General features: G+C 38.2%; 1 protein-coding gene across 3 annotated transcripts in view; it reads left to right on the plus strand.

Moving 5' to 3' along the window:
• The window catches only part of CXADR (CXADR cell adhesion molecule), a 37969-nt gene extending 17819 nt beyond the window's left edge, over positions 1 to 20150 (plus strand). For 2 of the 3 annotated variants that reach the window (XM_075769886.1, XM_075769894.1), the window contains 6 exons: positions 1309 to 1478; positions 2153 to 2357; positions 3823 to 3978; positions 6043 to 6165; positions 6506 to 6644; positions 7009 to 11371. In XM_075769886.1, coding sequence (XP_075626001.1) covers positions 1309 to 1478; positions 2153 to 2357; positions 3823 to 3978; positions 6043 to 6165; positions 6506 to 6644; positions 7009 to 7276 — 1061 coding nt within the window. In that variant the 3' untranslated portion in view covers positions 7277 to 11371. Of the gene's footprint in view, positions 1 to 1308; positions 1479 to 2152; positions 2358 to 3822; positions 3979 to 6042; positions 6166 to 6505; positions 6645 to 7008; positions 11372 to 19530 lie in introns of those variants that run through there. The other variant, XM_075769902.1, reaches the window with a different exon arrangement.
• The last annotated feature ends 401 nt before the right edge of the window (positions 20151 to 20551 follow it).

Raw genomic sequence — 20551 nt, forward strand, 5'->3', positions numbered from 1 at the left:
TTTGTAATTAACAATTGCGAAGGTCTTTTCTTGGAGGCTTTTGTGTGGAATTTAGTATGTCAGGTGCTTCTCTTTTTGAATGATTTATTATTATTATTATTTATAAATGCCTGTTAAAGATAATTTTGGACATCAGGAAAAGAATCTAAAGACTTTGTGCAGAGCAAAATTTTTAGTAAGGTGGAAGCATCGCTGTTGCAGTCTGATCTACTGCAGAAACCTACTACTAGTAGCTTCTCTACTAAACGAACAAGTGCAAGTTAGATAATAACTTGAGCTAGCGCAGAAGTGCAAGTTAGAGCATAAGCTCACTACTTATAGTAATTTTTAATTTTATTCCATCTGAGGCTGTGATTCTACAGATGCACCAAATTGATCTATTTTCTCACTGGCCACTCTTCGTGTGGCCTTGCATCTGTTCTGGCTGTGGAAATACCTGTGTGACTGTCTAGCTGTGATGGGCAGCAACCTACATGCATCAAATGACTGTGAAAATCTGGGCTTGGTACACAGCAAGATGGACAAAACAGTGGATGTACAAATGCCAAACCTGTTTCCATAACGGGCAAATGGAACTTTCCACTTCCTGATTGTGATTGCGTGTTTGTTTTAAAAGAGGGGGAATCTTGATTCAGACCTTTCGAGTAAGTCTGTTTGGGTCACACTATATGGATTATTTTTCAGGGCTGAATTGAGGAAAATTTGTTGTTTGGAAACGTGGTTTGCTTGGAGGCATGCAGGTAAGGATTACACAGTGTTGTTTTGAGGAGTAAGACAAGCAGAAAAGGCAAACAGATCTAAAAACTCATGAAGATTTTTGGAAAGGATTGATTTGTCCACTACCTGTAGATAGAACAGCCCTCAAGGCAGAGTAACTTAACTTGATCTAACCCAGGACTTCACAATAATTCCGTCCACCCTGGCAGACTTCATCACTGTTCCATGCTCTCATTTTACCAATGAGGGGGGAGTAGTGGTAGGGTGGTTTTCTAATAACTTGAAAAAACTGTTGCTGAAAATTTTGATTTATCTTCATATAGGACTTGAATTGTAAAAAAAAAAAAAAAAGTATGGTTTGAAAGATGTAACTACCTGTTGAATATGATTCCAAATGAACAGTACATGACTTTGCATTGTGTTCAGTAATGTACTGCACAGGATCTCTTAAGCGGTGACAAGTCTGACTAATGACATGATTTCTATACAGGAAAAGTATATGATGGATTTGAATGTATAAAAATATATAGTAGAACACTTACAGTGAAACTACATGTGAAGTGTTTTTAAAACAAAAATATATTTTTATAGGTCTAACAAGAAGCCTAAGCATAACTTCACTTGACCAATCAACGTTTGAAAAAGCACAAGGAGAGAAAGTTACGTTGCCATGTACTTTTGTACTCTCAGAAGAAGATGAAGGCCCACTAGATATTGAGTGGGTATTGATACCAGCAGATAATCAAAAGAAGGAACAAATAGTAAGTAGAGACTTTTTTTGTACAGTGTTAATTCAATTGTTTGAGTAGGTCAGCAACGTATGAACTTTGTTACTGACTTTTTAAACTTTCACCTTTTCAGGTTGAGATGCTTGTGATCTTAAATTACTTTGAAGCACCAGTCATATGAAATATAGTGGAAGCTATAGTGGAATGGCAGATTGTGTGAAATGTGAAGAAATTTCTTCAACTATAAACTTGTCTTCTAAACGAGAACTCTAAAATTAAAACCACTTCAGTTACAGAAAATAAACTATGCTTTTGTACCTGCATTATTTTCATGATTGAGAACCGATTTCAGTGAATTTGATTTTAAAGATATTAACTCTTTTTGTTAGTTATTAACTCTTTCCTTTCTTCAGAAGCCTTATCAAAAAGATGACTCCTTTTAGTAGAGAGGTTTGACAGAATGAGGATTAGAGCAATTTTAGGCAGTTTTCTTTCAGCTAGAAGTCAATGCCGACATGCCGCTACTTGGTTGGAGTGTTCACTAGAGTATTGTGTACGATGTTTTTAAGATTGAGGTATTTGGCTATGTCACGCTTCTGGGACTATGTAAAACAGTAGAAAGAAACTGTCAAGGATCTGAAGATACCAAATTATTTTGAATATTTAAATGCCAAGTGGATTTCTGAATCATATTTCTTTTTTTCTAGATAATTATGTATGCTGTAGACAGGATTTATAATCATTATTATGCTGCTATGACTGAACGGATGCAGTTTACTAATCCTGATCCCAGATCTGGTGATGGTTCGTTGGATATCCTGAATTTAAAGTCAGCAGACACTGGCACATACCAGTGCAAAGTGAAGAAGGCTCCTGGAGTTCAAAGCCAAAAAATACAGTTGACTGTCCTTGGTAAGATAATGTTTTTTCTTGAGTTTTCAGTGATACTTTTTTTGGTGTTTATTCCATCCTATATTTGATACATAAAACGAAAACACCTGTGGGGCAAAGTCATAGTGAATCTATAACAATGCAACCATTATTGAGGCCTTGAGGAGGGTAGTGTGGTGGGTTGACCCTGGCTGGAGGCCAGGTGCTCACCAAAGCCACTCTATCACTCCCCTCCTCAGCTGGGCAGGGGAGAGAAAATATAATGAAAAGCTTGTGGGTCAACATAAGGACAGGGAGAGATCATTCACCAGTTACCATCACGGGCAAAACAGACTCAATTTGGGGAAAATTAATTTAATTTATTACCAAACAAATCAGAGTAGGATAATGAGAAATAAAACCAAATCTTAAAACACTTTGCCCCACCCCTTCCTTCTTCCTGGGCTTAACTTTACTCCGTTTCTCTACCTCCTCCTCTCAGCGGCACAGGGGATGGGGAATGGGGGTTGTGGTCAGTTCATCACATGTTGTCTCTGCTGCTCCTTCCTCCTCAGGTGGAGGACTCCTCGCACTCTTCCCCTGCTCCAGCATGGGGTCCCTCCCATGGGAGACAGTCCTCCACCAGTTTCTCCAATGCGAGTCCTTCTCATGGGCTGCAGTTCTTCATGAACTGCTCCAGCGTGGGTCCCTTCCACAGGGTGCAGTCCTTCAGAACCAGACTGCTCCAGCATCGGTCCCCCGTGAGGTCACAAGTTCTGCCAGCAAACCTGCTCCAGCGTGGGCTCCTCTTTCCACAGGGCCACAGGTCCTGTCAGGAGCCTGCTCAAGCGTGGGCTTCCCACAGGGTCACAGCCGCCTTCGGGTGCATCCACCTGCTCTGGTGTGGGGTCCTCCATGGGTTGCAGGTGGATATCTGCTCCACCATCAACCTCCGTGGGCTACAAGGGGGACAGCCTGCCTCACTATGATCTTCACCACAGGCTGCAGGGGAATCTCTGCTCCAGCACCTGGAGCACCTCCTCCCTCTCCTTCATGTTCTCACTCCTCTCCCTGGCTGGAAATGCTGCTCCCTGGAGGTTTTTTTTTTCCCTTAACTATGTTATGCCAGAGGCATCACCACCATTGCTGGCCAGCGATGGGTCCATCTTGGAGCCGTCTGGCATTGGCTCTATTGGACATGGGGGAAGCTTCTAGCAGCTTCCCACAGAAGCCACGCCTGCAGCCCTTCTGCTACTAAAACCTTGCTGTGCAAACCCAATACAGTTAGATACGATTCTGGTCCGTGGGATGAAGGGAACAATACTCAGAATAACGAGCATTTGAAAAGTTCTACATGTGGCTTGTATTTTATAGAAAATCTTTCCATGCATAGAAATGGTTTGTTGCACAAGCTTTGTCTTTAGCAAAATGGACTGGCCTACTAGAACACAACTAGCAAACATTTTTATTGTAACTATTATTAATTTAATAATACTTTGTTTATTAGTAAGGCCAGCAAGAACTAAATGTTCCATTGAAGGATCACAGGAGATTGGAAAAGACGTTACCTTGAAGTGTGCATCGCAAGAAGGATCCCCGCTTTTGTCTTATGACTGGAGAAGAGTATCTGGGACACAGGAACTACCTGCCACTTCCGTGCTGAGTACTGTCAAACTTTATTATTCTGAAATACTTAAGAAAGATTGTATTTGTGGTTTTGGCTTATCTTGACTTGCAAGCATCTCATGCTTAATTTTAGTATAGAGCAGTCAAGTGAAGTGTCACTTCTGCCCTCTCACTGGGTAATAAAACTGACTTTGAAACAAGTTGCTTTTTTTTTTCCCCATAATGGGAAATGTTTCAAACTTTAAGTTGAGATTCTTGCCATTAGGCTGCAGAATCATGCTGTTCTGTGCCTGAGTATTGCAAGTTCTCTTGCTTGGTGATATTGGTTGCTTTTGTGTTCAGATGGGCAGTGGGGAAGAGTAAGAAGAGAGTTGAGACCAGTGGTAAGAGCTGCCTTCAGGGAAACAGAGATAAAAGACTTTAATTTTATTAGAGATTGAACTGAGGTCTTCACTTTCTGATCAAGTGACAAAACTTCTTCCTTAAAAAGGGTTACAAATCTTTAGAAGAAAAGTTGTCCAAAGTAAAGGAGAAGAAAAGGCTTACCTTCTTCTTAATCCCGGAAAGAGTTATACATTATGAATTTTGACTGATGGATCCCAAGTTATTATAGTGGTGGTATTGGATTTTTCTTGTGAGAATTTAATTGTAGAAGGTTAATTTGTGAGTTTAAGCTTTGTGAAAGTTATTCCAGAATATCTTTTTTTTTTTAAAGTGTTGTCCTGCTCAGTACCAATTCTTTTTGATCTTCTTTGTAGTTACAAAAACCTTAAACCTTGAGTTGGTGTGTTTTTCCTTGCAGATGAAGCAGTTTAAGAATCTGCTTACAAATAGACATAACCTAGGTTGTGCAGGACATACAGGACAGAGTGGTATCATATGTTTAAAAGTAGCCAAAGTGGGTGTCTAGGGAAGAGAGGGTAAGAACTTGTGTGGTCTCTTACCCTCCCTTAACTTATACCTCAGGAAATTCAGATGTAGTTTCAGTTTAGTTGATTTAAAACAAACAAAAACTGACTTCTGTGAACGTCTTCAATCTCCTTTAAACTTTTATTGTCTATTACAGTTTGTAATACCTTAGAACACAGATCTCTAAAAAATCAGCTACATATGAAGAACCTTGTCCTTCGTTTTGATCTTACCTCCTGGTAGTGCTGTTTGATATCTCTTATTTATTGTTTTGACAGTGAACAGTTGATCACTAATGTCCTTCTCAAGATCTTAAGCTTATGTTGTTATTCCCTTTCTTTCTTGACATCCCAAATTTTCTCATGGTAACAAAAAAATCAATTGACAGTATCAGTGCTGGACAAGAATGACCAAGGAAGTATGCAAAAGTGGCATGTAACTTGAGAAAACAATGTTTGCTTTGGGCTTGTGAATATAGGTTTGGGGACACTGAACGTGTTCTCAAGAATCTAAATTCTACCTAACTTCTTGTTCAGCTGGGAGAGCTGAGTATTTGTTTGGTGCTTTGTTCCTGTGATGTAGTCTCTTGCAGTGGTGATGGCAAATCTGTTGGCAATTAAAGCATGTAAACAATTTGAAGTTCATATAGTAGAATCTCACAAAGGTAGTTGTCAATGGCTTTAGAAGCCCTGGGGAAATACTCTTTTTGTGATTACCGATTCATGTCTCCTACTCTGTCAGCATAGCTAAACTTAATTGGTCACCCATTGGAGTGCAGTGTTTAGGTTAGATCCACCTCGTGTTGAACAAGGGTTCTGCAGGTGTCAGGGCTGGTTGTGTAGAACCAGTTTAGACAGAGAAAAGAGAAGGAGGTACTTCTGGGATGCAGTTAATCTTTTGTATTTTAGAATTCTGTGTTAGGGTGAGGGAATTTGCCACATTAAGCGTTTGTTCCATTCTGTTGACAGACCAATTACCCTGTAGGTTGAGGAATAAATTTCTAACAAGGTAAAAGGCTTTTACAAATAATAGTATTTTGCAGCATGATAGACTTTTGTTTTTATTTGGGTATTTTTAATATGGCATTTTTTTAGTTAAGACTTCATCTATGTGCTGGTTCGCTTATTCTGTAGTATTGAATATGGAATTAAACTTTGGAAAATGGTAAACCATTACCTTTTATTGTTTGTAGATAAAAATACAGGGGAACTTCTCTTGAAAAATGCCTCTCAAGACTATTCTGGCACATATAGTTGCATTGCTTCGAACAGAGTTGGCACGGATGAATGTTCTGTTGAGCTGAATGTCACCCCTCGTAAGTGTTTGCTGTGTAATGGTCATAGAGTGTTTTGTGTATTAAAATGGAATAATTTTGTTTCTCTAAACTCCTAAAAGGTAAAAAAAACCAACCCTGTTGTCTAACTGATGGTTGCTGCTTCAAGTCTTTACTTCCTGAAACGTTGCTTTTCATGCAGAAAGCTGTAACTCTTATTACTGTTTTACATGCATGTAATTGAAGCATACCCTCTGTGATTCAGTGATATACTGTTTAAACTGGATCACGTAGAAATATACTGCTTTTAATGTTGAAAGAAAAGAAGCTGGTCATATAAATTCAACACTTAACAAACAGTATTGTTACTTATCTATTCTAGCTATAAATACAGCTGCTATAATTGCTGGAGCTGTTATAGGAACTCTGCTGGGTCTTTCTGTACTGGCTTTTCTTGTCTTCTGTTACTGTAAGAAGCAGAGAGAGAAGAAATATGAGAAAGAAGTACATCACGATATCAGGTAATGATATATCTTTAATTTCTGAGCAGGATTATTTGAAGATTAACTTTTAAGTGTGTATTTCTGCAAGTAAGATACTTAACAGTTGAGACTTCTGTCTTAATCTGGAAAGCTTAGTAACATACTAACAGCTTGTCAGGGAACTTTTTGTTTTGAATATGGTGTAGTAGTCATGTCTAATTTCAGTAAAGATTTTAAAAGCAATTAATACTTGTATTTTTTTTTTAACTTAATATGTGAGCCTCTCTTGGTTACTGTGTCAGAGTAGAAAGAAACAAACTGAAAATTTGTTTTGTAAGCTTCGACATAGTAATAGTGACTGAACTCTTGTTCCAACTGTTCTGGGTTTTTTTATTTATTTCAGAGAAGATGTTCCACCTCCAAAAAGTCGCAGTTCAACAGCCCGCAGCTACATGGGGAGCAATCGTTCTTCTCTGGGTTCGATGTCTCCCTCAAATATGGAAGGATATACCAAAACTCCATATAGCCAAGTCCCAAGTGAAGACTTTGAACGTGCTCCTGGTCAAAACCCAACCTTTGCACCTTCAAAGGTAGCTGCACCTAATTTAAGTAGAATGGGAGCTGTTCCTGTGATGATTCCAGCACAAAGCAAAGATGGGTCCATAGTATAAAATATTATTAATTTAAATGCTGTTTTTTAAGTGTTCATTGTAAGTATTAGAGAAAACTACCATGTTCCATCCCTCATTTAAACAATGGCATGCAATTTTCCTTGAAGAAAATGAACAAGTTAGTTTGAAAAGCCACCAATTCTCATTTTTAATTTTAAACTTACTAGTATATGACAGTTGAACTATTTGCTAAAAGCATTGATGTTCCTAAATAAATATCGGACACTGAAGGTATTTGGACCTCTGGTAGGTTGCTGAAGAGACACTGTTGGCTAATGTTCAGTTGTGAATTTGTAACAGCGAGACACAAATGAGAAGTAACAAAAGCATTTCATATGTAGACCGTGAAGTTTCACAGAGTTCCTAAAACTTTATCCTCAATTTTGGAGTAACAGTATTTTAACTTGGCCACTGTCTGATGAAGTTGCAGAGGGCTGAAATGCTGATGATGATTTTGAATTCTGTTCAGACTCTGAGTACTTATACAGTTCTTTAACCTGGTAATGGTTGTTTGGAGCACTTCTTGAGCTCTTATTTCAGGGGCTACCAGTTATTTGATTGGTTTAATTAATTCAATGAATCTATTCTGAATTTAAAATTTCAGTGAGTGGAAATGTGACTGGAGACTTTGCAAGCTCTTTGAAACATGACTTTTTCTGTCATCACTAGTTCTAGTCATGTCAGATAACATAAGTATTAAGTTATACTTAGGTTATCTGATGCAAGAGGTCCTATCAGATTGTTGGTAGTGGTATCTAAGCTTTAGAATCTATAGATCAACTGTTACTCTCACAGTAGGAATGAATATATATGTCTCTACAGGTCTTAAGTTAATCGTACCTTGCATATTCCAAAGCCTGTTTAGATTCTAAGGCAGTACTCTTACTTTTTTCCAAACCGATTACCGAGAAAATCCATAGAGTTTTAATGAAAGCTGTTAAGTAACTGGTATTTGGTATCTGTTTCCTTGCTCTAACATCACTTTGGAAACATCTTTCCCATATATGTGTAAGCAGTAGTTAGACTTTACTAACTTAATAACTTTCTGTATGAATTTGCAAGGAATTTAAAGCTCGTTTCTCCTTGCCTCTCAAACAACCCTAAATATTCTTAACAGGCATTTAGACTTTTAAGAGCCAGAGTTTCATGTAACTAGAGTCTGAGAGGAAATAGGTATCCAGAATTGTTGATACAAATCTCATGTTTCAAGATTAAAAACTCTTCTTCCCAGTTTTACAAACTTAAAGCACTACAGGAGGAACAGAACAATTCCTTATCTTACTTTCACACATACTTAAGGACTTTTGATAGCTTCTGAGGACTGATACTATATACTATATACTAAGCTGGATTTAAAGCTTAGTGCAGTTTGAATCTTTTGTGGATTTTTTTCTTCCTATTACCTACTTTCTTTCTTGATCCTGTGCTGGGGCGGAACGGGGAGTCCCTTCAGCTTGTTCTAGCTATAGATGTTAAACTGCAAGGTATTTTGGAAAACTCTAAAGGCATATAGTATGTGGCACTGATGTTGATGAAGGAAATACCTGAATAGCCTGTTGAAAGATGTTAGGATTATTTGTATGTAGCAACAGTGTGAAAGAAGACATTTCTTCAAACTTCTAGGTTTAGTGTCTGCTTTTTTTGTAGCTGCTTATAGATCTGTGATAAATTCTTTGGCTTACTACTAAATGTTTGTCCTATCTGTAGTTAGGTGCACAATTTTTGGCTGGCACTATTAATGTAAAGAACATACCCTTCATACTGAATTTAGAAACTTGAATGGCTATTAAGTATTCTAGACTTAGTTTTACACATTTGGGACTTTTTTAGATTGTAAACTGATACTGTTAGAGATCAGGTTTTTTATCTTTCATGTGTGCCTTTTCAATAAACTTTGCCTGATTGTAACTTCAGTTTTTATGAAATTTCTGGTGCCTAAATTTACTGGTTGAACAGGTGCTTAGATGATGGTACAGTTCTTAAAACGTGACACTGTGATCTGATTTCTTGATTCTTATGTACTATTTATACCTCTTCATGCCTATTTTTGGATGTGACTTCAGTGGCTCTCTCTGTATTGTTCTGTATTTCAAAATGTCAGTTACTCCTTCAATTGCTAATTATGATCTAAGTGTTTATATTCTTGAAAACTGTTCAGTTGTTGTACCAGTGAGATGAATGATTGACTTTTACTTGCATGGTAAATAATAGGTTTAGCAACTGTGCCAAACATATGCTTATGAAGAACAATAGATGAGGAGACATCTTCTTGCATCCAATTATTGTGATAGAAGAGACTTCTGAAATTTTAATCATACACTGATTGTTTACCTTGAAACTAAGGCCTTCCTTAATTAAAAGGGTATAGTTATTATACTTGTTGACTACAAAACTAAACTGAATCACAGACTGAGAGATAGCTATAAACCTAAGCAACAAACCTACTGAATTTGGTTCTTAGCCATCTGTGGACATACATGAGATTAGATGTGGACTTTGGTTTTTGTTTGTTTGCTTTTGGTGGTGGTGGTTTTGGGTTTGTTTTTGGTTTGTTTTGGTTTGTTTTTCTGAGGGGGAGGGGTTGTTTGTGGGGTTTTTTTTTTTTGTTTGGCCTGAAACCCTGTGCTTTCAGTCAGGTGAGCCCTAGGACACTCAAGAACAGAAACTTATCTCACTATACAGAGCAGAGTTTACACATGCTTAATGCTCTGTCAGCTTGTACAAAATAATAAATGGACAGAAGGACAGCGTGATGTGCCCTCAGATCCTAGCTGTTAGGTTTAGCAGCCTTGACAGTGTCTGTCTATTTATGTAATTGCACAGAAAATAAAAGAAATAGAATCTGACATAGTCCTTATCTGAAATAAGGAACCTCTGACTTGGGGTAAACTTTGCCTCAAGTTGGTATCATCATGCCTTTTTGAACAGATACAACACTACCATGGAAATACAATACTGCTATTATAAATTATTTTGTTTAGCCAATAGATTGTTCACTTACACTGCATTATGATTCTCAAAAGCAGCTACTATAGTTCAGCAGTGATTTCTAGCTGCGTAGGAGATGAACTGTTTAAACATGTGAGGTGTCCGATCTTACAGATAACTCCACCAACAGAACTCTTCTAGGAAGTAATGGCAGCTGATATACCAGTTAGAAGGTGGCATTTTTAATGTCTCATTTTAATAAAAAGAAAAAAAAAAGGGTGGGGTGGTACCATTATGTAAATACTGTAAGTGAACTCAAGAAGCCTCTAGTTAATGTCATGACTGTAAACTTGCCTGTTGAGGACTACTATATATAGAAGAAAAACCTCAATTTTAGCATGGTGTGAATAAAGTGTTAGACTTGTAATACTGTAGAGGTTACATAACACTTGTCTATACATTACAAGCATTTTCATAAACTTTCTGAAATAGATATTTGAAGATATTTGTGTGAAACTTCTTTACCTAAAAATGAATACTTCTTCCAATACTGTGTAGTGCACAGAAATGCCTTGTTGGAGGGGTAAAACATGACTTTTGAAAGAAACGTACAATGCATACATCTTTATCACCTCTAGTGGCGTTCATGTTAGATGTATGCTTTCTGCTTAATAGTACAAGTAAGACTTCTTAATTGCAAGTTTTCTGTAATGCTGAATATTGTGTATTACTGGTTTCCATGATAGGCTTTTGGTTTTTGTTCTCAACAGTGTATATTCTGGATCACTTTAGATCTTTGTTCCAGTCTAAAGACATACTACTATTTGTGTCACTTAAACCTTGTTTTATACACTTGATAGGTGCTTTATGGGACCCTTTGGTTATTGGTCCTCCAGCATTGAGGCACATCTCAATTGAAATTGGAGCAATAATATTTCCTGGAATCCAAAATGTTATGACATTACGTTATGCTTCTCATGCACAAAGCATGGACTTGAATATTGATATGAATTTCAGTATGAGGTTTTATATTCACACTATAGGGGAAATGGTATTTTAAAATACAAATATTGTGAGTAAATTTGTAAAAACAAAATCCAAAATTTTAAAATGCTGTAGTTCCATGACAGACTTGTGTACTTTTTGAAATAAAACTGTTGGAGAAAACAGTAGTCTGTCTTTATTTTAAAGCAGCACTTGTGTATGGCTTCAGCTTTCTCTTTATGTAATTGGAAGTGAACTAATAAATATGGCTGTGTATACCATGCTGGCATTAATCATTTTATTTCTTGCTTTTCCCTCCCCATTAATTTCTAAGGGAAGTAAACCCTTAGACAGTTCAAAATACGCACTTACTTGTGGTTTCTAATTGTAGGTACACAGATGTAGTGATCAATTTTAAAAACATACCAGAGTGATGTCAACAGTTATTCTGAAACGTAAGGCTGCAAAAGAAACTTTAGATTAAATTTCATCCCTCTTTAATTTGGGTAGAACAAAAAATTCCTGAAACTGATAAATTCTTGCCTTTTAAAATTCAAACAAGCAGGTTTACAGCACTCAAAGCATGTTGATAAAATGCTTGGTTTTATATTGTCAGTTAACCTGCATCTTTTTTGATTCAAATGAAGTTGACTTGGGATACTCCCCACCCCTTGCAAAGCACTTGTTTACTGTCCTTGTAATTTTACTTAAGATTAATGTAATTTCTCCAGTGTCGTCTTAGGCACATACTTAGTTTTAGGAAGTGAAGTCTGGCATGGGCTCTGCTTGCATTAATGGCATGTATTATGTTTATATCATTGGAGGCCTAATTAGCTTACATTTATTCATAACATATGCATATCTTCATATGTTAATGTGTACCTGTGCCATGCCAGATGTTTCAGTCACTTCTTTGTGTATATATAAAAAACCTGTTTGATGCATGTGTGCATGAGCATATGAAGTTAAATGGAGTACTGAGGGAAAAACTTTTAGGAATTTTTTCTATTTCAAATGGATTTCTTGGATGGAGAAGCTTGGGTTCTTTCAAGCTCTATGATAATGCTGGTAAGCAACTAATTGTTAGACTGTTTTAGAAAACAGTTAATGCCAGCGACTTAACCTGGCTTTCTTGTGTGTAAAATCCATAAAACAAAACCAAAGAGCTCATGAAGCAAATAGCTGATCAAGGAGCAAAAGCAAGAGTAGAGTAAAAGCAGCTATGAATGTTGCCTACCTTTCCAAGTCTCAGCTTATTCTAAAAACTACCTTTCACTTCAGGGTTGACTGTAGGTGATTGCTCACAACATGAAGACTTGCATCTTAATATAAAAATAATGTGTGTACTTGAGTTACGATGACTGTTGCTTTTTTAACTTGCTTTAGGCTTTTTGTGGAATGGTGCAGGCTCAGCTATCAGGAGAAGAATATGAACCTTTAATTTCGTAAAATAACCACTCTGGTAGCAAACTGGCCCAGAGGACTTCATTGTCCCTGCTTCTGACTTGCGTTCAAAGTCAACTTACTGATAACAGGGATCCTTTAAGGATCCTTTGATTTTCATATTGTAAGTCAATGTTAGCATCACCCTCATAAATTGGAGTTTTGAAGTCTCCACCTTTCAGCTGTTGAGTACTGGCCAGGTTGCTTTGAATATGCAAAGTCAATAGCATCATTTAGCAGTGACACCTGCTAGCTGGGTCCTCATTTGTGGTGGATCAGCATAGTCATTGACATTTCCTCTCTCTCTCTCTTTTTTTTTTTTTTTTTTTTTTACATAGCATTGGCCGGGTGAAGGACAATTCTACCATATTATTCAGGGAATATTAAGAAAGTTGTGCAGCTTGTATACAGGAAGCTTGTATGATGTCAGGATTGCTGGATGGCGGGAGGGGAGTAGCTTTATAAAAGTTGAGTATGTTGGTTACACAACTTTATTATGTAACAATTTGAAAACATGGCAATATTAGAGGAGACGTTAACATCTGAGCGCACATCACTTTACCTTCGGTAATCTAATTTTTTCTTTGGGGAAGAAACCTCTGGAGGCAGTATGTCCTCTGGGAAGCGCAGAAAGCTGTGCGATGTGATGACAGTTGTCCCACTTCTCGGGGCTGGATGCTGTGGTTCTGTGAGCTGCAGGCAGGCAGGATGAAAGTTGAGTGCTGTACCTGAAGGGTATGGGACTTTTTGCCCAGAGTACTTTCCCTAATTGGAAAATGAGGAGAGGAAAGAAGCGAGCCTGATCAGTTTGTGGGGGCTTTTGTAGGAAGGACCTGAATTCTGGAAACGTAAATGGACTGTCCAGCTTAAAGTGTTTCCCTACTCTGGTTTCCAGCAGCATCTGATGTAGGGGTTTTCAGGCAATCTGCAAAACCTTTCTGCATTTAGTGTTGCTTATATAGCCAGCGTATCGTCATTGCTTAAATTGCAGCGCCCTGTACTCTTCCTACCATGAAGTAATTTCTGTATGTGATAGTTTTGATTATGTTATTGCTAACAATACTGTGTAAAGAAACAGTCAGAAACTGTAGACTAAAGTGTCCTGAACACCCCACACAGGGCAGACGGTGACAGCCCAACTTCATGGTGCTCTGGGCCCAAACGTCTCCAGGAGTGCCGTGGTCACTGAGGTTAGGTAGCAGCTCATTCAGAATGTGGTATCAAGGAATAGTAAATCGGATGGTAAAGAGCTATAAAAGTAAATTTCATCTACTACCATTAATATAATAGCTTCCAATTATGTCAGTTTTGCAAATTATGTTTTTTGTGAATAGGAAAGAAGCAGATTTTGTTTCTTGTGGCCAGTTACTGCTGTACAAGTAAAGTAACACCTTTTCATAGCTTGTGATTTGGCCTGCTCCGTGATTTGCAAGTGAAACTATTATCCCATACAGGAATCTCAATCTCCTTATTCCTTGTCACTTGGTAATATTTTACTTGTAAAACAACAGTCAGGGTTAGTCAAATTTCACAGAAGTTAAAGCGTGCAGCAGAGCATCCATTCTCAGCATTTAAGGTCTCTGGATTGCAACCAGCAGCAGCTCACAGCATCTGGCTAGTCATCCAAATGGGTGGTGTTTCTAAGAAAATATTTGCTGAAGTCAAAACACTTGTGTTGTGCCTTACTCTGACTGTAGGAGATCAAGATAAAATGGTTACTGGAGATTGCCATTTAGCTCAGGTGGGAGGGATACTGATAGACCAGAAATAGAGACAACTGGTGGTAATACTTAAAACTACTGAATTGCTTGTGACTGCTAAAGAAGATGACAACTAGGGGCACAGCTGGTGGTTTGTGGAACATGTCAAAAAGCTTATGTTGTGGCTGCTAGCACCGAACTTCTTATCCGGAGAAATAAAATGCCCTTCCATGTCACTTCCAATCCTGTAACTGTCAAGAGCAGAAACAGTTCTTTTAAGCTGAAAGAGCTGCAAAATACAAAAGAAAGCCTGCAATTACTTTAATAGATCTTTCCCTGTTTCTTGTTGGCATGCAAGAAAAATTACAGCTTGCTAAAAGGATACTGTTTCAAATGAACTGTTTAGTCTTGTCCTGGTTTCATCCTTGTGTTCTGTAATTCAACACGAAATTGCTTAAGAATTGCAATGTCTTTTTCTTTCACTTCAGACTCGAGTTGTGGTTTTGGTGACCTCTTTCTGTAACCTAATTAATTTAATTACCTTGTATCTCTATTTAAGATGAGAAAACTCACTGTGTTTAAAACACAGAACTTTTTAAAAAAAAAAAAAAAAGCCATGGTCTCTCATACCAGCCCACTTGGGGAAGAAAACCCCAAAACATTTTATGGCTAAATATGAGTGCTTTGTATTGAGACAAAAGTAAGGGAATTTGTGCCTCGGAATTCTGACTGCCCTCTTGCGGCCCACGCTCGGCAGGCTGCAGCCCTTCCGAAGGTTCAGCTGTGGTTTGCAGTGACCTGCTAAGAAATGCTAGGTTTTCCAACAGAAAGCAAAGTAACCTTCTTAGGTGCCGGAAAGTTGTTATTCCTTACTTGGGAAAATAATTTAGGTAAGAAAAGGGTTATTGTAATCTGCAGCAATTAAGATGCTTTAAGTATAAGCTCTGATAAAAAGCTGTAAGCTGTACAGAGATCATTAAAGGAAATGTACAGCTGAGATATGAATGTAGTTTTTGATAGGTTTTAATAATTGTGGTGAGAAAGGCTATATTTATATTACCTTCACACATGCTCTATTGCCAGGCTAGAAGTACATGCTTCTAGATCCATTTTACTTACAAAAAAAAAAAAGGTGTAACTGAAGCCTGATTGACTAGTATGGACCAGAGCTTAGCGTTAGTCATTAAAATGTCCATTTTCCTCAGACTGAAGTTAAGGTCACCAATGATGTTTCTTCGTTTACAGCTCATTCAGGGAAAAAAAAAAATATTCCTCAGACATAGCGTAATTGTATCTGTTGGTTTTCTTTTGGGAACAAGACAATGAAAATTGTGATTGTTGTACAGATAACACACAGTTCTGATCACGCTAGACTTGCATACTTGAAAGCCATCAGAGTTTTAAACAGCAATTACGTGTTTTTAAAATCAAGATTATGTTGCTACTTGAAGTATTTTAGGTGTGTTGTTTAGATATGATATATGCATATCAGTGTGATTTTTTTTAGTAGTGCATGAACTGGGTGGGCAGGCAGGAATCTCAGACAACCCACTAAAATCCTTTATTCCTAGATGAAAGAGCTGGAAGGAGTGTTGGAGCCTTTATGCTCAACAGTCCTTTTTGTTGCTTGAATTAGCATAATTTCCTTGCCCCTGGTGTTACCTGGGCAAGCCAGGATTTTAATCAGCTCTCTGAGTGGGATGTCCAACTGACACTGAAAATTGGGTCGTTAAATTTCACATGTGAATTTTATTCTGACAACATCCTGTGTCTGTGCCAACCATATTAACTGGTTAACTTGCTGCCGGCTTTATGGCTTGTACATGAGGGGAAAGTTGCTGAACAAGCAAGGAAGCTTAGGATATCCGTAATGCTCGACATGGCTAACAGACACTCATTCACCTGCAATAATACTACTAATAAAAGAATCCCAAGGCAAGGCAAGGCAGTCTGATTAATGAAGTAGAAGATTAGAGTTGATGTGCTGGCTCTGTCATGAGTTAGCCATGTGATTTTGTTTTTTTTTATTTTTTAAACGTTGGCATCTTATTCCTTGCCTTCTCCATTTGTTAGAATGGAGATAATTCTTGACTTTTAGATACTTTTGGAATTAGACTTTTCCATTGTGCTGTCATTTTTTTAAGGTATCCTTGAGTCATCTTAGTTTTTATCAGTTGCCCATCTAGTGCTTATTTTCACTTCTTTCATTATCACAGAAGATTTTTCAAATATATGTATTTATAGATAGTTATCTTGGTCAGACCATCAGTGATTGTCTCTGACCTCTGCCGCTTGCTGTTGTTAATTCTGTCCTGACAAGGTCACTCTTCCAGTACTTCTGGTGCTACCTGGGTCTTTGAAGTTGTAGTAAAAATAATAATAGGGCAGATCTCATTAGGCAGCTTCCTGAGGGTGAAAGATCCCCCAAAGCCCACTGCCAATGCAAGGGGAAATGCGTTTCCTCTGGAGGCTTCATCACAGATCCCAGCTTGGGTCCCTGCTTGGCATCACCTCGGGACCGGGCGGCTCCTCTCTCCTTCCACTCAATGGCAGGTGGGAGAGAGGACGGTCTTCACCCGGGCTGGCGTCCCTCAGCAGCACTTGGCGGGGATGCTTCACGCTCCCTCACCGCACTTTTCCCTGCTGCTCACTTGCTAGTGCGCTGGAAGGTATTCTCAGGGTAAGGGATTCCCAAAATAAATAGTACGAACTTACAGAACCAGGGTGTGTTGAGTTGTTACTCTTCATTGTTACTGATACTGGAGGTAGCTAGTCTTGTATGCTTATACTGCCAGGCTGAGGTACGTAAAGCTCCTTCTTGTCGTTGGCCCTGTCAGCAAGAAATTTCTCTTTGTGTTTGGCTTTTCATATAACTTTCCTCTCTGCCTACAGCTTCCTACTTACAAGGCCAACCTTCCTCTTTCTATTACGTGCTGCCGTTTTATTTATGATTGCTGGATTTATTTCACCACTGCAGCAGGATGGATTTTTAGATGGTTTTCCTTTTTCTGAGTATAGTATGTTGCTATTGGTCATGCTTTTGTGCTGGGTCATTCCGTTTACTGATCTTTTCTATCATCGTTTTTGTTCCTAACCAGTTTTACTCATTTGTCTCTGGTTTAGGCATTAGGCACTTTAAGTACACATGTATCATAATTTAGACTGGCCTCTGTTTTTCCAGCGTAAATGTAATAAGGTTATGATTGCAAGTACCTGGGCAGACAGTGTTTCTCATTAATTGATATTTTTCCTTGAAAGATCCAAAAGAGTTACCACATCCTGTTTATAAGTTACAACACTCATGAGTGGACTTTTTTTTTTTTTTCTTTATCACAGCTGCATGGATAACCTCTAGCTGCATGCTAGGGTTCACTTGCCAGACTGCATTTTTCTTTGCCTTTTTTTCTTCTTCTTGGTAGAGATTTACTCAGATGAGAAGGAACGAAGAAGAAAATCAAGACTGAAAGTATCAGGACAGTGCAGGCAAAGGAGAACAGATTATGTTGTGTTTGTTCCATTTTGCTCTTCCAGCTCATTTAAACATCTGATTTTTAACTTTTGCTTTTCCGAACCCCGGGAGGATCAAAAGCTCTCACCCTATCCTAGCTCGTCTCTGTGTGCCATCTAGCAGGCCTTTATCTTCCTAAGCAGGATGTGTTAATTTTCTCTTGACTCATTCATGGAAGGGAGCGAAGAGGACGTGCTGTTACGTGAGCTCCTACTCGCTTGCCTGCCTTATCCAGGAATACAGATAGAAAGGGCACTTCTCGCCTCAGTGTTCAGTTGCAATTAATATGCGTCCTACAGAGTATCAGATAATTTGATCAAGTGCAATTTCAGGCTGATACTAGGGTTCTTGTCCCTGTGATACTGCAGCTGAGGAGAGACGTCTTAGGTTAGGGTGGAACAGAAGTTCCAGGAGGAAAAAAAAATCTTCCAAAATGGAGAAAATGTTAGATAAATGGTCCTGAAAATGCACTTTTACACAGTTACATTCCTTAAAAGAATAATTATATAAACAATATCCAGAATGAAGTTGCAAAACGGATTATCACGCTAGATAATTTCTTGAAATAGAAGGCAGCAAACGTAGTTACTTAATGCCAAGCAGTAGTCTATACTGATTTGAGTTATGCTTCCAAGCAAGGTTTTGCAAAGGTACTCAATTATTTTTACTGTCGTATGCAACTGGAAGATTTTATTTGATGTGTAATTCTAATTGCAATATGACAGTGTGCAAGGAAGAAAGCGAGTTGTTACAGAGGTAGCCTGAGTAAGTTTTTTTAATTACTGGTCTTACAGAAAAACTGCGGTGGAGTTGAGGCATGTTTTAATGTTCTGTGGGGACTGGTATAGTAATACAAAAGCCTTTAATAAGCTGAAATGGAGTAAGAAAATGAGATGTTTCCAGTAAATGCAACCTATCCATATACCTTAGTGGATTATTAATTAGGAAGAGTTGTTTTCTGTTAGAATATCATGTTTGGAAAATTAATATTAGTGACCGTCAGCAGAGTTGGAGTACAGGCAGCATATGAAAAGGCAGTTTTGCAGCACGGAGTGGCAGCAAAAATGCTTGCCTACATTTTTCTTACAATATCAGTCTTGGAATACTAAGTCAAAGAATACCGAGCTGATGAAGAACTGGAACTGGAACAAAGAATGATTTTTTACTACCTTTGTGCAAAAAAGTATCTCCAGAAAAAGTCAACAGAAATAGTCAATGAACTAGAACTGACTTCTGAGGAAACGGTGAAACAAGCAAGCATGTAGATTGGAATGAGTCACTGGATTCTTTGAGAAAACTGAGTGTTTGTACCATTAAACAACAAAACTGTGTGGTTCTTTGATAATTCAAGTTACTGGTGTGAAATTGAGGAGAGTGCTAAGCAGACTTTGACAGATACTTTAAAAATCGATGGCAGCAGGTATGTGCTGGGAAATCTGAGGATTTTCAAATAACCTAGGTGAAGATCCTGAAAATTTGCTATTAAGTGAAGCTTCCAGTCATTTAACGTTCACTGATAAATGGAGTCAATTTGCTACATCGCTGCACTGGTTTTCTGCAAGACACTGGTATAAACTCTAATCTGAATGACCATAACTTGGGTGATGATTGGAATCGTGCATTTAATTACTGTATATTACAGTATCTAGCCTCTTGTTAATATAGATTAATGATATTCTTTCTTTTTATAGTATGACATCGCATACAAGATTGGTGACATAACAGTGGTATAAACATGAAGAAACAGGCATCAGTTTTTGCATGACTTTCAAGTATGGTGAAACTGAAGTACATTATGAAATGAAGTGCTGTTTTTTTACTTGATCTCACTTTAGATTCAAGATTGTTAAGTAGGCTGTATTCAGTTTGTAAGTACCGAATTTTTTTCTTTTTACGTATTTTTAATGCCAAGTTTACAAATTGACTACCAACGTTTTTCTTGCTAGTTCTGTATTTTGAAGAGCGTGCACAATCACTCCTCTCTGCCTCACCCCCACGGAGATTCAAAAGCTGGTGAGGTTAACAAAGTCAACTCAGGTAGTAGAAAATATATCCTTAAGCAGTGGGGCATTGAAAGAGTTTGTAATCTGAAATAAAGTAGTTTTGTTTTTTCCTAGCTCTCTGGTCTGCTGATTTGATAGGAAGTGTATCATCTATTCAATGCTGTAGTGATACCAATGAGGTCTTACAACCCATGTTTGAAATGCGCTGTATTTTAAGATTGTATATATTTTATAACACTTAATAAAATGTACTTGAACTTTGCAGTTAGCACGTGCTGCTGCATAATCTGTTAATGCAGGTGTTGTGGTAACTCGCGTCTGCACAGTGCCTCATTCCTTCTGCTCCCCAACTTACCCTGCAGGAGACCAGAGGAAGAAGGGCGCGCTCTTTATACCAGGCTACTTACAGGGTCCTTGTCACCCCCTGCGGCGCAGAGACTTGAGCTATTGATTCCATAATGAAAATATTAATCTACCTGAGCACCTAAGGATGAGACCACTGTAGACTGATTCCGTGGATGGGAGCTTGGGAATTAATTTTCAGAGCCTGGTACCCCAGTACCCGCTGGTACTCGGGCACTTTGGATAACTCGTTGTCTGTCACAGTCCACATAAATCAGAGCACACCGAAGGACACCTCGGCACACAAGCATAACAGTGAGCATATGCAAACTTAAACCTCTCTTTGATCAACTACTTCTTTCTGTGC

This window comes from Balearica regulorum, chromosome 1, assembly GCF_011004875.1.
Source record: "Balearica regulorum gibbericeps isolate bBalReg1 chromosome 1, bBalReg1.pri, whole genome shotgun sequence".
NCBI lineage: Eukaryota > Metazoa > Chordata > Aves > Gruiformes > Gruidae > Balearica > Balearica regulorum.